This window comes from Dermacentor variabilis, chromosome 1, assembly GCF_050947875.1.
Source record: "Dermacentor variabilis isolate Ectoservices chromosome 1, ASM5094787v1, whole genome shotgun sequence".
NCBI lineage: Eukaryota > Metazoa > Arthropoda > Arachnida > Ixodida > Ixodidae > Dermacentor > Dermacentor variabilis.
Window position 1 is genome coordinate 72,152,026 of NC_134568.1, and position 17,603 is coordinate 72,169,628.

Sequence of the window (17,603 nt, forward strand, 5' to 3'; positions counted from 1 at the left end):
TAGTAGTTTTTTGTTTATCCTCAGTTGCTGACTATTGCTGCGTACTGTCGGCACGATGAAGCATCATTTAATACCATTGCCATATTCATACGACATCTGCAAGCCACCTTAACAGACCGTTTCCTTGTAGAAGCGGTTACAAGATACTTAGATCCCAGATACGTCAAATCTCTCTGAAGTTGATTAAGAAGACGTATTCAAAAGAAGTGTACATTATTTGGTTTATCACGACTTCGTTTTTATGGTTACCATGCGTTTTTTCACTCTGATACAGGTTGAAATGATTCTAACAAATATCTGTGGTAGCCAATACCATTCAACTGCAGGTCATGACCCGCACATAATTGTGTTGCGTGACTTCTTTTCTTTTCTTTCTTTTCTTGTTATTCTTACCGCTTTTCTTCAGTAGGGCGCAGAAAACAAAAAATAGCTCTCGCTTAGTTATGCATGTTTAGTTATGCAATTATGCCTATCGTAAGTGCCGAGTGCCCAGAAGGCTGGCCAATGAAGGAAGGCTGTTACGTTAGGGAAGTTTTGAGAACACCGCGGGACCTGGTTTTTCTTTTTCTTTACTCTCGCTTGCTTCCGAGACGCTCAGACTGTGTGACCTAAGTAATATCCATACGAAACTTACAGAAAAAGACCAGCCACGAAATAGTAGATTTGTTGCAGGCATTTTCGTCTTGAGTTTTGTTCCAGGTGACACGAGTTAAACAATGCGACACCTAGGCTACATCTTCGAATGGACGCATCTCGACCTGGAATCTCGGAATCGTCGTCGCGTTTCTCTCATTTGTGTGAAGGTCCTTTCTCCGCCGTTGTTTCTATGTGTCTCTATCTCTTCCTTGGGAAAAATAGGTTTACTTCTGCTTCCTTCACTTCTCCATCTCGTTGTGCCGACAACTTGGTCCCGTGGTTACCTGCACGTGCGCGTCTCCGCGGAGTGCGCATTCATTTCCATCGCAGGAGTGTACAAGAAAGGAAGCTGCTGCGCGCAAGGGTACGCAGTCCTTTCGCAACGTCCACCTTGCCACGCGCTTGGCGTACATCCATGCGAGAAGGTTGTTGTACGCCGGCACCGTTGCCGATTAGCGGCGGGAAGAGGGGAATTCCCGCACTCTCTTGATGTCACAGAGTGAGACGATTATAAAAGCAACGTTTTTTTCCGCCTCCAGTTGCCAAGACCTCCGCTCGCCGTCTCCGAGCTGCCTCCAGTTTCATTTGTGTCTGTGTCCCCCTTTTAGTTCCCAACATGCGTCGCATTGTAAGTATAACCGCTATTTGCATGACGTTCACTTATAGCATACCGGATGTAATCAGGCTGTTTCTGAAGCGTCTTTTTTAATGCAAGAATGATTGAAAAAATACAAGATGAAATTAGCGCTACGAAGGCTTCTGTTTGTATGGACGCCTTGCATAACAGCGTGAAATTAGAAGTGGGTGATGTTTTACATATTGGTTATCTCCGAAGGTGGCTGAACAAAAAAAAAATAAGAGAAAAAGAAAAGAGAAAGACTGCTTTAGACTGCTACATAACATGCTTCATTTCTGTGTGCTTTCCGATTTCTCCTTTACCAAGTCGCGGTGGAGAGCATTGCGAAGTGCTGTTTTTCCGTGTTTCGAATATTACAAAAAAGAAAGAAAGGAAAGAAAGCTGTGTTGTTAAGTTGCTCTGCAAAATGCCAGTTTTATTAAGTAATGATTCCTTGCTTCTTGTACATTCGTGAAGTAGATCAGTTGTATGTAGAATCTAATCCTGTATTTTTTTACATAGTAACTATCAGAAGGAAACAGCTGTGATTCTTTTCAAGTACTCAGATTGGTTTTAGCTGGGAAGTTGAGAACTCCGTAGATGTAAAGAAATTCGATTAATGCTATTGGAACATGGCCCAGAGGGTAATTTGTTTTTCTTGTTTACTTTTAATTTTTTTGAACATCGCAGTTAATACGCCCGGATAGATGTAAGATACGGTCTGCGTCTAGCTCGATGAGAACCTACAGATCTCGATATATGCCAAACGTCTTTGTTGATAAGTCTATACGGTACTAAGCCTTACCCATCTTTTGATCATAAACAGAAATTCGGCTGTCAGATGCGCAGGTCCAAAATGCAGGTGCGTATAGCTTGGAGTAATTTCAATGTGTGGTTGACGCAATAAAACGCACAGGGGTGAAGGCGTCAATATGTAGCTGCGTGAGGATTGGTTCAAACAGAACCGGTAACCAAAACACGCTAGAGGATTCCGACATTTGTCTCATCACCTGTCGATAAGCCCTAGTGTTACTAGTTTTGTTGTGCAGCAACAGTGTGACACTTCTACTAGACATACCGTCACAGTGGATGTCTAACGGAACCGGTCTGAGGCTGAAGGAGGCGGTGGATAATGAAGGCGGATAGTGGTACCCCCCAGGCGGGGGACTGCTTTTTGTGCCTCCACTTGCGTCAGTGCGCATGAACGATTGTCCTATTATGTGAACGTTCTTTCAACGATTCGCAGTCGCACGACGACTGATACAACGTAAAGCAAGTGCAATCGGGAAACGGTCATTCTGTGTGCTCTTCGTCGCTACTCGAGAAGGAAACTATATTGTGGCAGATCATGGGATGGGAATAGCTAAATGAAGACGGAAAATAAGACAGTGTGCGAAGGCCTAATCTCGACGATATTGAAAGCAGCAAGACAGGCATTCCGTACTACTCGAAACTGTGCTTTAGGTTAAATCTAACCATGGCTCAAGTAACTTTGGGCCGCAACCTGTTTAGTCAAAAGCAGCCCAATCTGTATAGCCAGAGACGCACGGCCGGGATAAATCGTCTCCTCTCGATGAAGGGTTTCACCCCCCTGCCAGGCGCAAAGGAATTGTTTATTTTGGACAATCTGACGAATAAAGCTCCCGATTGAAGAGGCCTGAAGTGAAATACTATTTAACAAATCTGATGCTAATTTTGAACATGTGCGCTTGCGAGCCGAGAATTCTGGACTATTTCTAAAGGGACCGTTTTGCATATGTGCGTCCTGTCTATTTGCTTTCTTCACGTATTCTATTATTCACTGGAATCACACGCACCCTCATAACTCTGTTACTTATAACTATTACTCATAAGGTCAACATTGTCCTCTCTTTACTGCGTCTAGTTCGCCTTCGTCTTGCTCGTGGCTGCCCTGGCAGTGGTCTTCGCAGCTCCTGCCCCAGCAGAGGAAAAGAAAGAAGAAGAAATCGAAGGCAGGACCAGACATGGTCGTTTACACCACCACGGTCGTGGCTTCAAAAAGGGTGGCGGCTTCGGTGGTCCCGGAGGCTTTGGCGGAGGCCCAGGTTTTGGCGGTGGTTTCGGGCCCGGCCAGGGAGGTGGCCAGTACGGCAGTGCCTTCAACCAGGGTGGCAGCTTCCAGACGGGCGCTCAGGGTGACCGGTAGGAAGAAGCGCTCTTCATGCCCTTTTTGTACTGATGATGAATAACACTAGTTGAGCTGTTAATATATGTCGATGGCCCAGCCCATTTGAGCTATTTCCGTGATCACTTTCAGAAAGTTGAAAGCAAGGCTGGACCCCAAACTGTGCTGAAGACAGACAGACAGACAGACAGACAGACAGACAGACAGACAGACAGACAGACAGACAGACAGACAGACAGACAGACAGACAGACAGACAGACAGACAGACAGACAGACAGACAGACATAGATAGATAGATAGATAGATAGATAGATAGATAGATAGATAGATAGATAGATAGATAGATAGATAGATAGATAGATAGATAGATAGATAGATAGATAGATAGATAGATAGATAGATAGATAGATAGATAGATAGATAGATAGATAGATAGATAGATAGATAGATAGTATAATTTGTTTTCTTGTTCTCAGGTATGGCCAAGGTGGCTTCAACTACAATGTTGGTGGCTCGAAGAGACGTGAATATGGCAACGTGCAGACGTATGGTGACCGCGAGACATTTGGCCTTAGCGAAAATGCGGGCGCCAACCGGGCCATGGGGCAGTCCAGCTATGGTAACGAGTACAAGAACCAGGAGCAGGGATCCGGAGGCCAGCAGTACAGCTCCGGATTCTCCGGCTGAGCCAATCTGTCTAGGTGCGTTTTGCACCATGGTTGCATCACTCTTTTTTCAGTGTCTCCCACAAATCACTAATTTTGTTAGCTGAAGACGCCAAACCCATTTACGATGAAATTACATATTTTTGCCTTTGGTGGCACTGTGATGAGGAAGAAAAGAAGCGCTATAGGAATGACATATAGTTATTGCCCATAAATGTTCTCGGCACACTACGTACAGGAAAAGGAAAGGCGCTTGGTATAAAAACCCAGCGAAACAAATGCAACACAATGTTCTTGTTTTTGTTTTTTTGTGCATGTGTCACAAAGGCAAAAATTTCTGCCATCACGATAGAAACTTTTGCTGTGCCGCCTGTGTTCCTGCCATCACAACAAAGTCGACTTTGTCGTAAGCCTTGCTTTTCTTTACGACAAGGCCAGCTTGATCATGAGGGCTTTCGTCGAGAACATTTATTGCCTTGTCAAAACGATGAGCACGGGACAAAAACTTTATAATTTTTTTTACATTATCACATTCTCTGTTGCCTTTTCCAAATGAGGTGCATCATTCCAGAAATATAACTGTAGAAAAGCAACTTGTTCCTGGTTGTCAGCAGTCATGGTGTGCATACATTCTGGCCGCTGGCACATGGTGGCTTCAAGACAGACAGACAGAAAGAAAGAAAGAAAGAAAGAAAGAAAGAAAGAAAGAAAGGAAGAAAGAAAGAAAGAAAGAAAGAAAGAGAATACATGGTACTTTCTACGTTGATACAAAATGCGAACATTGATGAAGAAAGAAGGGCCGCTTGCACTCACGCGTGGATACTACAAACTCGCTACTACATCTATTTGAAGCTCAGTGCCTTCTTATAGCAATCACATATCTTATTAGTATGTTTTATGGCAGGCCTAGAGGCAAGGAAAAAATATGCTTCGACGGATATATTATAGCGTTTCCTACTTAGAAAACTTTGCTGCTGTACATTACCACATCGATGCAGGACAAGGAGACGAATAAGGGAGAGACAAGGAGGTTAGCCAGCTTATAGACCTGCTGGCTACCCTTCGGGGGGGTAAGTGGATAAATGAAAGTAAAGCTGATAAAAGGAGGGACGAAAGAAAAAAGTAAAGAGTGCACGTAAGCGCGATGTGCAGCCAGACATCTCTCGAAGTGTGGCACTAAGCCCGCATGTGGTCAAGAAGCATAGCAACACCAACGCCATTTGTGCTGAGGGCGGACTAGAACAGTGTCGCAAGGTTGTATATTGGGCTTGTTGTTGCGTCATATTAAATGACATTCGCGTAGCGCATCTACGACGGAAGGAAGGAACAAAGATACACGCACACAGCGATAACTTTTAACAAGAGATTTATTGCAGAAATGAGGAGTAAATGCATCCTTCAATAGGTGCGTCACTGGACACGTGTTCCGAAAATGTAAGCAAAGGCAAATAAAAACAGGAAAAAGAAAGAAAGAAAGAAAGAAAGAAAGAAAAATTTGCGGATTCTACGCACTGTGGGCATCTATGTAAGCGAAAATTTGTATGCTGTTTGCTTTGATTGACGATAATTGGCGGTGATGTTGGCGGCGAATGTGTAATTTCTTCAGCGTTTAGTCCTATATGAGAGTGCTGAATTGATGTTAAACGTTACCTTGCGTGCTGCACTGCTGCTTGTCTGCGTTGTCCACAGAACACACCGGGAGACGTGTTTGTTAGAGGCGTTCCGCGCGACACTGTTTGTGGGCCTGAATGTCCTCGACGCTGAGTGCACGCTTTGGAGCCATTCTTTGGTCCCGTGTTTAAGTGCTCGTTCTCCATACGTGGTCATCGCGATGCTGAAAAGCCACCTCCAAGCGCTGTCTTCAGGCTATGGACGATTGTAATGTCTACGCTATCACAGCCCAGCGCGCGAGTGCCACAGTCCAGCAAATGCATTTTTGTCGCATAGGAAAGCAAGTCCACAACGTGTCATGCGCACAAACTCTGAAACACTGCCGCGGTGGGGCCAGCCAGGCGGCGTAGAGTTACTGTATATGCTACCAAAGGTAGCATATACAGTAACTCTAGGGCGGCGCGCAGGCGAGCGTCACCTGGTGCTGTTGCAAGAAACCCAGTGGCGCGCGCGAACAACACCACAGCGGCAGCAGCAGCACCCTGAAAGTCGGGAGAACAGGCAAAGAAAGCTTTGCTTTAAAAACACGCGCGCCAACGGAAGGCTCGTGGTATGCATTTATGACATGCGCGAAAATTCTCTTTTGTTGATAAAGCGATGGAAAGTTTGCTGACACGTGCGTCTTTATACATGGCTATGTATTATGATTCGATGATTACCCTATAGTCATTCTGTTTGCACTCCTATCCAGAATAACAGTTTCACTAAAGAGAGGCCCGCAGGCGCACTTATTGCATTGAACTGCAAGGAAACCATCGGGTTGGTCCTTGCTTACTTTATTCCTATGCTCGCGTAGCCTATCGTTAAGGCTTCTACCAGTATGGCCACCATAGCTTGCTTCGCTTGTCATTGGGATATGGTATGCTGCAGCCTACCTACCTTTCCCTGTGTTTCTTCTCACAGCTAGCTTTATCTGCAGGCTCTGGCCCCATTTTCCGGAAAAGATTGCTCAACCTGTTTGGCGCAGCGCATACAACCCAGATATAGCCGCATTGGGCAATTTTTTCTCAGGTGGTGTGACACCCGGTGAATATAAGGGATCACACTGCCATCTTCTTGTCAGAGGTAGACCACGCTTGCGTGCCCTCTTTCTCTTGAATCTGTTTAAGTAGTCTTTCTGCTTTTCCTTCACGTGAGCACCGTAAGCACGGCTTACGTGAAAGACAGGTTTCGTCGTTGGGTAGGCACAGAAATGCATACGCATTTAAAACGGGGAAAATACTCCTCGCTCTCAATCTGCGAATAAGGCAAGGGTGCTGTAGGTTAGATAATTTCACTGCGCGTTGATGCTCCTGCCTGAGTTAGTTTTACGGGTGCTGTGCAAATAAGTGCTTCGTTGTGTCCCTGAGGGGTAAAACTTGTTGAAAAAGTCAGTGAGATTGAGGCAAAATATATTTCTTCAGACAACGATATCACTACGACATATGGAACAGCCTGCTCGTCCGGCTCTGAATTTGAAGTGGGCCAGCTAATATTTCATTAAGCTGATTTCTTGAAGCTCTTCAATTATTCTAAGGGAGAATAACAATAAGAAGCAACCTTGTCGCATGTTGCCACACCACTTTATTTTTTTCGTACGTGCGCTCAATAGCACAGTGTACGAGCATAATCCACATGACAACAATAACCAAAAGGACGGCCAAATTGTGAGCGCCGTGCAGAAAAAAAAAAGAGCAGACAAAAAGCACATGATAATTTATTTATTTATTTGTTTGCTTAGACGTACTGCATCCCTATTATAGGATTATATGACCCCAGATATAGTAAATACGGCCACCAGCCAGCCCTTCCTGCACATGTAGGCGTACTATTTCCAAAGTGCAGGTTTTACGACTACATTACCATGTAGGTCGTAAACCTATAACACATCGAGTTTCCCATCAAACATAGTAGTGCCATCTCCAAAATAGTCGTGTGTAGCAATACTCCGTTTGGTGAACTGAAATGAGGCCATATTGAGTACTCAGGTCTTTACCCGCACAGCAATGTCCAGATATTTTTTTGCGCATCACCACTGGACAGAACTTGCAAAATCAAGTCACGTATACACATGTGCGCTCCGTAATTAAAAGGAATATCACTGTACATCGATTCTTACGCCTAAGGGTGCTTTCTGTCAACAACTCACATTTTTAAACCTTTTATGGATGTAAGGGTCAGTTTGATTTGCAACCTTAAGAACCCTTAAGGCTATAAGTTTACACTGCTAAGTGTGCAAATTGGTTTACAGTATATAATGTGGCATCTGTTTCTCTTTAATTTCAATAACTAGCACCATTTACTGCCTGAGCAGCAGAAATCTAAGAAAGTATCTATTATCTATCCTGTATTCATCGTCACATACGGTACAACTTCGTTTTTGCGAACTGCGACGTGCGCGGAATTTGCGTTGAGGGGTCCCTCACCAGGTCCCATATAAAATTTTCATTGTACGCTGGAAGTTGTTACGTGTCCTCTAGGGAGCGTTCTGCCGCAAAAAATTTCAAATAGGCTAATTAATAGCTGAGATAGAAATATTTCAGTGCCGGGAATCCGTGATTTCAGCAGGCGAGCTTCACTGCAAGCATAGACTCTCCCTCTACTTGCCCGGTCTAGCCTCCGCAAGCGAAATTCCTTCCCTGCGTTCCCTACAGCGTACCTCCAGGATCGGGTGATGCATACGTCACGGGCCCCGCCTTCATTCTTTTTGTCCTTACTTTCTTGCGGTGCTGCGCACTTCCGCTGACGGCGTCACGCGCGAGCTGTTGTGATTGTCTCGTTTCGCGCCGCACACGATTTGGCGCGCTGTGCACGAGGACACCTGACTAGCGGTATAAGTCTGTGCTACGCGAATACTGAGGCAGACAAGCGGATCACAGAGCATGATCCCGCGCTGGAACACGGTTGAAAATGACATAGTTGCGGTGTCTGCGCGCGCGACTGCACGACGTGGGAAGAAGCAGACGAAACGTAAATACATCTCTCTGCGGCGGTGCGAAGTAAAACAAAAACATGCAGCCATTTGGTTTGTGTGTTTTATTTTTTATCTACGCTTTAATTCGTCTATTCTAGCAACATATTACACAAATAACAGATGTTGGCTTGAATAATTCTCAAAGTAACGTGTCACGACGAGCGATGTCACTGCGCGAACACGTGCACGTAACCGCACTAACACGTGCACGTAGCCGCACTAACACGTGTACGTCATCCTCTGGCGTGGAGAGCGGCGCCCGCGAGGAGAAGGAAAGACGGCGTTCGGTTTGAAGTTTCCGATCTTTCCGCGGCGCGTAGCGATGTAATACTTTGCCGACACGATTGTTATCGCGCAATGTATGCTCTGCGCTTGTCAGCTCAAAATGGCCAGACCTGGTGAGGAGCTCTTTAAGGGCCCCGTGTCGCAGAAAATCCGGTGTCGGCGTCAGCTACCGGCGACGGAGCGAAAATTTCCCTATAAATTTAGGTACATAATATGCCACACCTTTCTATAAGGCATGCAGTATATTCGGGTTATATTGCCACACCATTTGTCACTAAAGTTTCTCATACCCTGTCTTACATTCTTGAAAAAGTTATTGCTCGAAATTTTGAGAATGAGAGCGCACAAACGAATGTCATGAAACAAAATACCGACAGCAAATGCCTTTTAGGTTAAATCTTCTCAGACTGAAGTATTAAAAGTGCGAAACAATAACAGAAACCTGAAAATGATGCGTTTTTTTGGGCGACGCTGAGCACTACTTCCGGAATCGGCTCGTGCAAGAGGCCGCGTTTCTACCAGAAAGCTCGCCTTCGTGCATAGCGTTCGCCGCCAGCGTTTCCCGGTAAACATTAAGGGTACATAAGCAGCAGTGGCAGGGAAGCGTGAGAGGTAGTCAGGGATATTTGAATGCTATCGCGTTCGACCCTTAAAGGCGAAGCTGAAGCGTCCTCCAAATTTTGTAGAACACCATGACGATCAGCACCATGACATACCGAACAAACAGTCACTCTGAATCCTGGCATTAATTTGCTGTAAAATCCAAAACAATAACTCAAAGGTGACTGTGAGTACTTCAAATAACTGAGAGTACAGGAGATGTGTCGTATCTGAAGTAAACGCAGTAGTATTACTGCGGTATGCAACTTCCTTCTTGTCTTCTGTAACTCGTATACTAAACTAACACTAACATTTGTTTTCAGGCGTGCTGGATGTACACGGACCGCAGGTCACCATCTCTTCACACCTGTCATCCGGAAGGTCCCACATGAGATTATTACATCGAATGAAATCAAAGAATGAATATGTGCCGAAGGAAGAGTGAACGAGAAGAAAGAAATAACTTGAGGGATGTCGAAAGCACAGACAACCCTGCGCGCTTTCATAAAACACGGCGCATTGAAAGTTGTTTCCAAGAAACAATATTTTGCTAGACATACATGCATATATATATATATATATATATATATATATATATATATATATATATACATATATATATATATACTTAAACCACTACCGCTATTCAGCTATTCTAATAAATATATTTATTTTCTTCAGCGTTCAATGCGTGGCTTCATTTCGTGACAACGATAATTTACTATGTAGCAAAGTTGATCGCATTGGGTATTGGTTTGTCTCTGGAACAGCGCGAAATAACCTAACAGTCAGAAAGGTGACAACTGACGTGACATTGATTGAGATGTATAACGCATAGAATAAAATACAAAAGGGGTAGGTTCAACGCAGCAGATTGATGCATTGAGGGACTGCAAATCCTACTGGAGGGAACCATATCATAAGAAGCCGACAAACACTGACACCAAGGACAACATAGGGGAAATTTTCTTGTGCTTAATGAATGAAATAAAGAAACCATAAATTAATGGACATTGAAGTGGATGAAAAAACAACTTGCCGCAGTTGAGAACCGAACCCACAACCTTCGCATTTCGCGTGCAATGCTCTACCAATTGAGCTACCGCGGCGCTGTTTCCCCGTCCACTTTCGTGGGTATTTATGTGTCCTAGTAGAACCCTGGGAGTGTTAGCCAGCGCGACCACTCACAGACCTTAGCGGCGAACGTGGAACGGCCTTTTTGCCGCAGCCGTCACGAGAACGTGATCTTTTTGGGTGAAGGCAACTGGTCAATAAACCCACATATGCTACCTGAAGGCATCAATGTAGCAGGATTCGAGACCCTCGTTATGTAATAAACGAGAAGAAAGGGGGTTAATCGAGGGGCCCGAGTTTTATTAGTCATGTCATAAGAAGCCAACAAACACTGACACCAAGGACAACATAGGGGAAATTACTTGTGCTTAATGAGTGAAATAAAGAAACGATAAATTAATGGAAATTGAAGTGGATGAAAAAACAGCTTCTCGCAGGTGGCAACCGAACTCACAACCTTCGCATTTCGCGTGCCGCCAAGGTCTGTGAATGGTGGCGCTGGCTAACACTCCCAGGGTTCTACTAGGACACATAAATACCCAAGAAAGTGGATGGGGAAACAGCGCCGCGGTAGCTCAATAGGTAGAGCATCGAACGCGAAATGCGAAGGTTGTGTGTTCGGTTCCCACATGCGGCAAGTTGTTGTTTCATCCACTTTAATTTCCATTAATTTATCGTTTCTTTATTTCATTCATTAAGCACAAGTAATTTCCCCTATGTTGTCCTTGGTGTCAGTGTTTGTTGGCTTCTTATGATATGACTAATAAAAATCGGGCCCCTCGATTAATCCCCTTTCTTCTGGAGGGAACCATGACACTCGTGTATAGAGGAGTGGAAAGTATGGCGGTTCGGCCAGCTTGCAGGAGATTGATGGTTCTAGTACATTAATATGCTTAATCTTCATTCTTCTGGCTAGAAACGGCTTTGTGAATATGCGAGATGATCCCTCTTCAACAAACTGTTGCGTTATAAATGCAACAATTCGCAATGATTGTGCGTGAGCCCAGATACTTAAGGCCTTGTTTCGCTTAAAGTAGGTACGATTGCTTGAAATGTTGAAAAGGCGACGTGCAAGAAATAACGTCGCAAGCCTGAGTATTAGGCAAATCCTTGTACTACCCCTCATTGCCATGATAGCTGTACATTCACAGCGCCAGAGTTACCCCTAGTATTAGCAGTAAACTTTATCGGCTGTGAAACATATATCGTTGCAAATATCGAAGGCCATGGAATTAGCTAATAGTCTTCTGCAGGCTCCACTTGATGATCCTCGTGAACTGACATAGCACATTTTGTTCATTTAACAATACTATGCTCAGTTTTAATTTCAATCACGAATGTAAGCATTTTATATTTTCTGATGGTACACCTGTAATCTGACTCATTAAAACACTTTTGTGAGGTAGATGGGTAAAGTTGAGAAGGGATACTGAAGCGAAAAATAAGGCACAGGCCTGCGCGGCACACGTATTACAGTCACAGCATAAGCTAGAGGAGCGGCTCCCTAGGAGCTTCATTTTTGGCAGCACGCACTAGAGGGTCTCAGCGGCGAAATTTCTTTGCGTCGTGTTCACGAGAACGAACTGTCAGTCCGCCCGCGGTCGACGGCGAGATGCGACTCCTGCTACTCTCCGCACAGCGGTCTGCTGAACCCAACGATGCCTGGTTGCAGTCGTGCACGCAACTTTACGATTCGCTTCTTCAGCAATGGTTCGTACATTAGGAGGAGGCGCCATAACATGTACGTAGAGTAAACAGGGATCGATACTACACAGCGCACAGGTCACATCCCTTGACACGTCACCCGATACGATGAAAGATTTACCATTCGTGACACCTGGTGGAGTACAAGGAAACTACAATGGGAAATTTGCACCTGTCGACGTTATGCGCCACGCGTCTCACATGGCGTGACAAGTGGCACGATGCGATGTTCCTGCTGTGGCTGCTGCTGATAATGATGATGATTTATTGGCATCCCCCTTGAAACAGGGAGGTGACAAATAGTCCCTTGGCCTGCTTGATTTAATAAAGTACGCTATACATGTTTTTCATTCTAGCAGTTATAGCCAAGCTGGTAAGGGCTACTTTCCACACCGTCGTGTCCGCATGTAGAAAAAAATGCCGAAGATAGTGCAATGCCGGACCGACCCGCGGCGGAGGTGAAGCAGGCGTTAAGCATTCCCCATACGTGGGCCGATCCCGAAGGTAGTAAAATGACGAATCGACCCGCGGCGGAGTTATAGTTCGCCATTAAGGAGCCCACATACACAGCTTCACTGATCGTGCTTCTTCACAGAGTGGAAGGGAACTGAGTTTTTGTATGCATGTCCTTAATTTTCTTTTTCTTCGTCAAAACTTCTCTATCTACTTTGCACCGCTACCTATACAACTGCTACATGGCGTGCTACTAGGCACAACAATGTGCAACTGCAATATAAAGTGTGCACGTATCGACGCTACGCGGAGCGCATCTCACATCACGTGAACCTTCGCGCGCTAGGACGCGTCTATATATATATATATATATACATGGGCCATGTTTACGGGGCAGCTAGCAAGCACTGCGGAAACATGCTGCTGCTGATGATGATTTAGTGTCTTCCTCTTTGAGGTGGAGCGTTGACAAATCGTCACCTAGCCTGCCTGATTTAGTCAAATATGCTATACATGTTTTTCTATCTTGCAGTCTTGTGTACATCTTCTTATTCTTCCTTTTCTTCGTCAAAACTTATCTACCTTGTACCGCAACCTACGCAACTGCTACATGACGTGCCATCTGGTGTAATAATATGCAACTGCAATGCAGAGTGTGCACGTACAGACGCTGCGCAGCGCGCATCTCACATCGCGTGTTTAATCGCGCGACTCCTCGCGCGCTAGGACGCATGTATAGGGCATGTTTTCGCGGCAGCTAGCAAGCGCTGGCGTGACGCAGTGGTAGAGTAGCTTAAACCCCTGAAGAGTGCCGGGACTCTACTCCTGCGCGAACTCGGTATTTTTTCCCTCATTCCTGGCGATAGCTTCCATGGACACCGGTGGCGGCGGACAATATCGCCAATCGAAACGGCTATTGGAATGAGCCCATAACAGCTTACGCTATAATATGATTTCTCTTGCATTTTTAGCTCACCCTCCTACAATACGAAAACCTCTACTCGTACCACAAGAAGAGGCGTGGAACGGCAAAAAGGAAAGGCAGGTGGCGATGCCGTCTTGACATTCTCGCACCAGCTCTCTTTGATTTCATGGATTTTGATGGCGTCTGCTCGCAATTTTCTCGAATGTCTGGCGACTAGTCGAGTCAACTTACTGTAGAGGGAATGATGCAAAACGGGGTCCTTGGAATAAGAGATAGTCTATAGCTTCCTCACATCCATGGTGCTTTTACTTGGAGTAGCTCAGTAATTTCAAATTTAACAGGATTTATTCTTGATCACAGTTACAAAGCGCCAGCCGAGTGAGTCCAAGCCTAGCGCAGAACGATAACAGGGCAGAGATGCTGAGCTCGTCTCCATTAGATATTGGTTGATACTCGCTACCACAGGTGGCACGGCACACTTGCTTGGCAGTCAGACGGCACTTGGTTGCTGCAGCCTCCGGAGGAAGTGGCGATGCCTAGTACAGCGCTGCCAGAACAACAAATGCAATCAGGAACTGCAGTGCAGAATATACCAAAGTACCGAGGAAACCCAACAATACGCTGATCATTTAGCTGCATAACACTGGACCAAATTCTGCCATGAAATAGATGTACAGCTATAAACTGCAGGGTGTGGCACTGCTTTCTTGCACTAACAGCTTGGGAAACCAAATCCAAAACAGGCTTTACAATGATACCGGTTATAAGAAGGCTGTGCAATAGACGACTTAACCCGCTGCGGTATAGTGCAGTGTCTATAAGGGGCACCGCGGAGAACAACGTCGCCAGTTCGAGCTCGGCCGCGACGGCCACACTACGATGAGGGTGGAATGCGAAAAGGCTCATGTCCCGTGCATTGGATGCCCGTTAAGAAAATCCAGTTACAATATTCCAGAGTAACCCCCTATGGCGTGCCTTATAGTGAGGTCGGGGTTTTCGCACGTGAATTCATTTCTTTAACTTTACGGCATCCAATATACCCACTACCTAGCCTTTAACCCACAGCCCATTTAAACTGAATTTCAACGAAATGCGCAGAACACGGGCATTGATGCACAATTTACCCTGACAGAGCTAAAAACGACCCTGCTATTACTGCAGGAAAATACTACCCCAGGACCTGACAAATTGCCTATGGTATCATGTGGAATCGGCCAGATAATTGACAGGAACAACTCTTAACTATGTTCAATGAGAGTATAGGATACAGGTAAAACACCATCGAATGAAAGCAGGCGTACGTAAGCATAATAGACAAGCCGAGAAAGCTTCTTAATAGAGCACAAATCATGCACCTCATCTCAATGACGTCTTGCATGGGTAAACGAACGAAAAAGAGCGTTTTAGCATGATTGGAATCACATCTCTAAATAATAGACTAGATATCTCGCGGTCTTCTTGGCTTGCGAAAGCACGTCAGCACTCAAGATGTGCGTGCCCCCCCCCCCCCGATTGATGAAGAAACTTATAATACAGCTAGTCCAGTGCAACTTCGAACGATCGTGGATGTAGACATCAACGTAAGCCTTTGACAAAGTCCAGCACAACGCCATTCTGCAAAGTTGGCTAACATGAACCCCGGATGTCGGATGCTCCAACATATGAATAGTTTCCTTTCCTTACTGACAGACCTACCAGCCCCATGCGGCTTAACAGTGAACGAACGCAACAGTTTCCCGTAGATGAAGGAAAATTGCGATGGTGCGATCCCCTGACGGATGCTTTTTACTATGGCAATGAAAAATTTCCACTTAATCTCCACCAGGTCCTAAAGCTGCGCCATACGGATTACATCATTCTTCGGTGCACCAGTGGCAACGGCGGGGAGCAAGAATCGACTCTACAGGAATGACTAAACACTATAGGCATACTCGCACAGATGGTGGGCCTGCACTGCTCTCTTGAGAAGAGAGAGTGCGTCGTAGTACTCAAACCGCAGAACCGCCGAGCTTAGCAAAGGTTCTATAAAGCTACATCTAGAAGACTTCCTCCTCCCACACGCACGGGTCGTTAAAATTTTTGTTTTCTATTGGCTACAAGGCGGTGGAAGGGAAGATCGCGTGAAGTGCGTCGCACGCACACACACACACACACACACACACACACACACACACACACACACACACACACACACACACACACACACACACACACACACACACACACACACACACACACACACACACACACACACACACACACACACACACACACACACACACACACACACACACACACACACACACACACACACACACACACACACACACACACACACACAACATAATCAGGCCTACGCATGTTAAGCACAATTACCAAACGCAAATTACGCCTTAAGGAACACGATTCAGCGAAAATCATGACGGCAACACTTTGCTCCAGAATTGTGTGTGCGTATCATTCCTTCGTCTCAAGAAATCTAAACAAAACAAACTAGAAACTGTGGTCGACAGATGCAACCGAGTAGAGCTCGGAGTTCCCCCTTATTTCAAAAACTCTGACTTACAGTACCTGGCACATGAAACGCAATAGGATATAGCACGAACGTGGGCAGCTGGAACGCTTGATTGCGTTTTTTAAATGTGAATAGCATTCCTTGCCAGCTTCAGCCGTTTTGAGCCTATCTATCTATCTATCTATCTATCTATCTATCTATCTATCTATCTATCTATCTATCTATCTATCTATCTATCTATCTATCTATCTATCTATCTATCTATCTATCTATCTATCTATCTATCTATCTATCTATTTGTCTGTCTGTCTGTATGTCTGTCTGTCTGTCGTCGTGGTCGTTACAATGTCGTCTTTCGAGCTTCGTGATATCTTACTCGCGTAATGGCACCGTCGTGACGCTGTCTTCCCCGACCTAGCAGCCCAAGTTGCCTAACCCCTTGGACCACTAAATATGGGCTCTTGTAATTTGTTCGTGGTCGCTGCATCACCATCATTCCAGCTTTGTCATCCGACATTCGTCATGCCGTCGTCGTCACGCCATCGTCGCCATCCAGTCGTCATGCATTCGCTATCACACCGCTATAGTGATGCTGTCGTGGTGTTTCAATCTTCACCATCCCAGCTTCATCGTGATGCTGTCATCGTCACGCCTTCTACTCCAGCCCAGTGGTCCAAGTTGTCTAACAGTTAGGAACACTAGCTATCTGTTCGTGGTCGTGATGCCATCGTGGTCGTTTCTTTGTCATCCAACTCACGTCATGCCATCGCCATAATGCCATCGAAGACACACAGTCGTTGTCATGTAGTCGCCGTCACACTGCCATATCATTGTCATCACTTCCTTAACGTCATGGTTCAAGGTTTTGGCCTGTGGTATACGATGCCCACTCACTTCGCAGGTATTCAGTGGAGGCAGCACTTCAAGTACTTAGGTGTATCCCTCTGTCAATATTGCAGTAGTAATTCTCACTGTTCAGCGGAAGTCGCTGAAGTACAACGTGAGATTAACGACTGGCAGGGGTGGCAGTAGTCCATATATAGCTGAGCTAAAGCTTGCAGTGTGTTCCTAGCAGCTCGACTTATGCCCTGCTTGCAGGCATTGCACTGCTCGCGGCTTAGGTTGCAAGCTTTCCATCGTGTGTTTGCTACCTATGTATGGAGCCCACGTGTTGAGGCTTTGCGGCGTGAATACCTTTTCTTTCTCTTGAGAGTGAGGGTCTTGGCCTGGTTCACCTTTTTGTTGAACAACTTGTCTCGCGGTTATTCTTCTTTCCTGATAGAAGCAGCCCGTTTCTAAGAGAGATGTCGCAACTTCGATTAATTAATGACCTTTCAGAAATAGTTGTGTCGTCATCTC

The 17,603-nt window shown here is 45.4% G+C and overlaps 1 protein-coding gene across 1 annotated transcript; it reads left to right on the forward strand.

Annotated features, from left to right (window-relative positions):
- Positions 1-1,175: 1,175 nt before the first annotated feature.
- Positions 1,176-10,139, forward strand: LOC142579242 (uncharacterized). The gene is made up of 4 exons (XM_075689255.1): positions 1,176-1,264; positions 3,138-3,415; positions 3,876-4,100; positions 9,897-10,139. Exons 1-3 carry the CDS (start codon positions 1,253-1,255, stop codon positions 4,084-4,086), a joined length of 501 nt encoding a protein of 166 aa, XP_075545370.1. The 5' UTR covers positions 1,176-1,252; the 3' UTR covers positions 4,087-4,100; positions 9,897-10,139.
- The last annotated feature ends 7,464 nt before the right edge of the window (positions 10,140-17,603 follow it).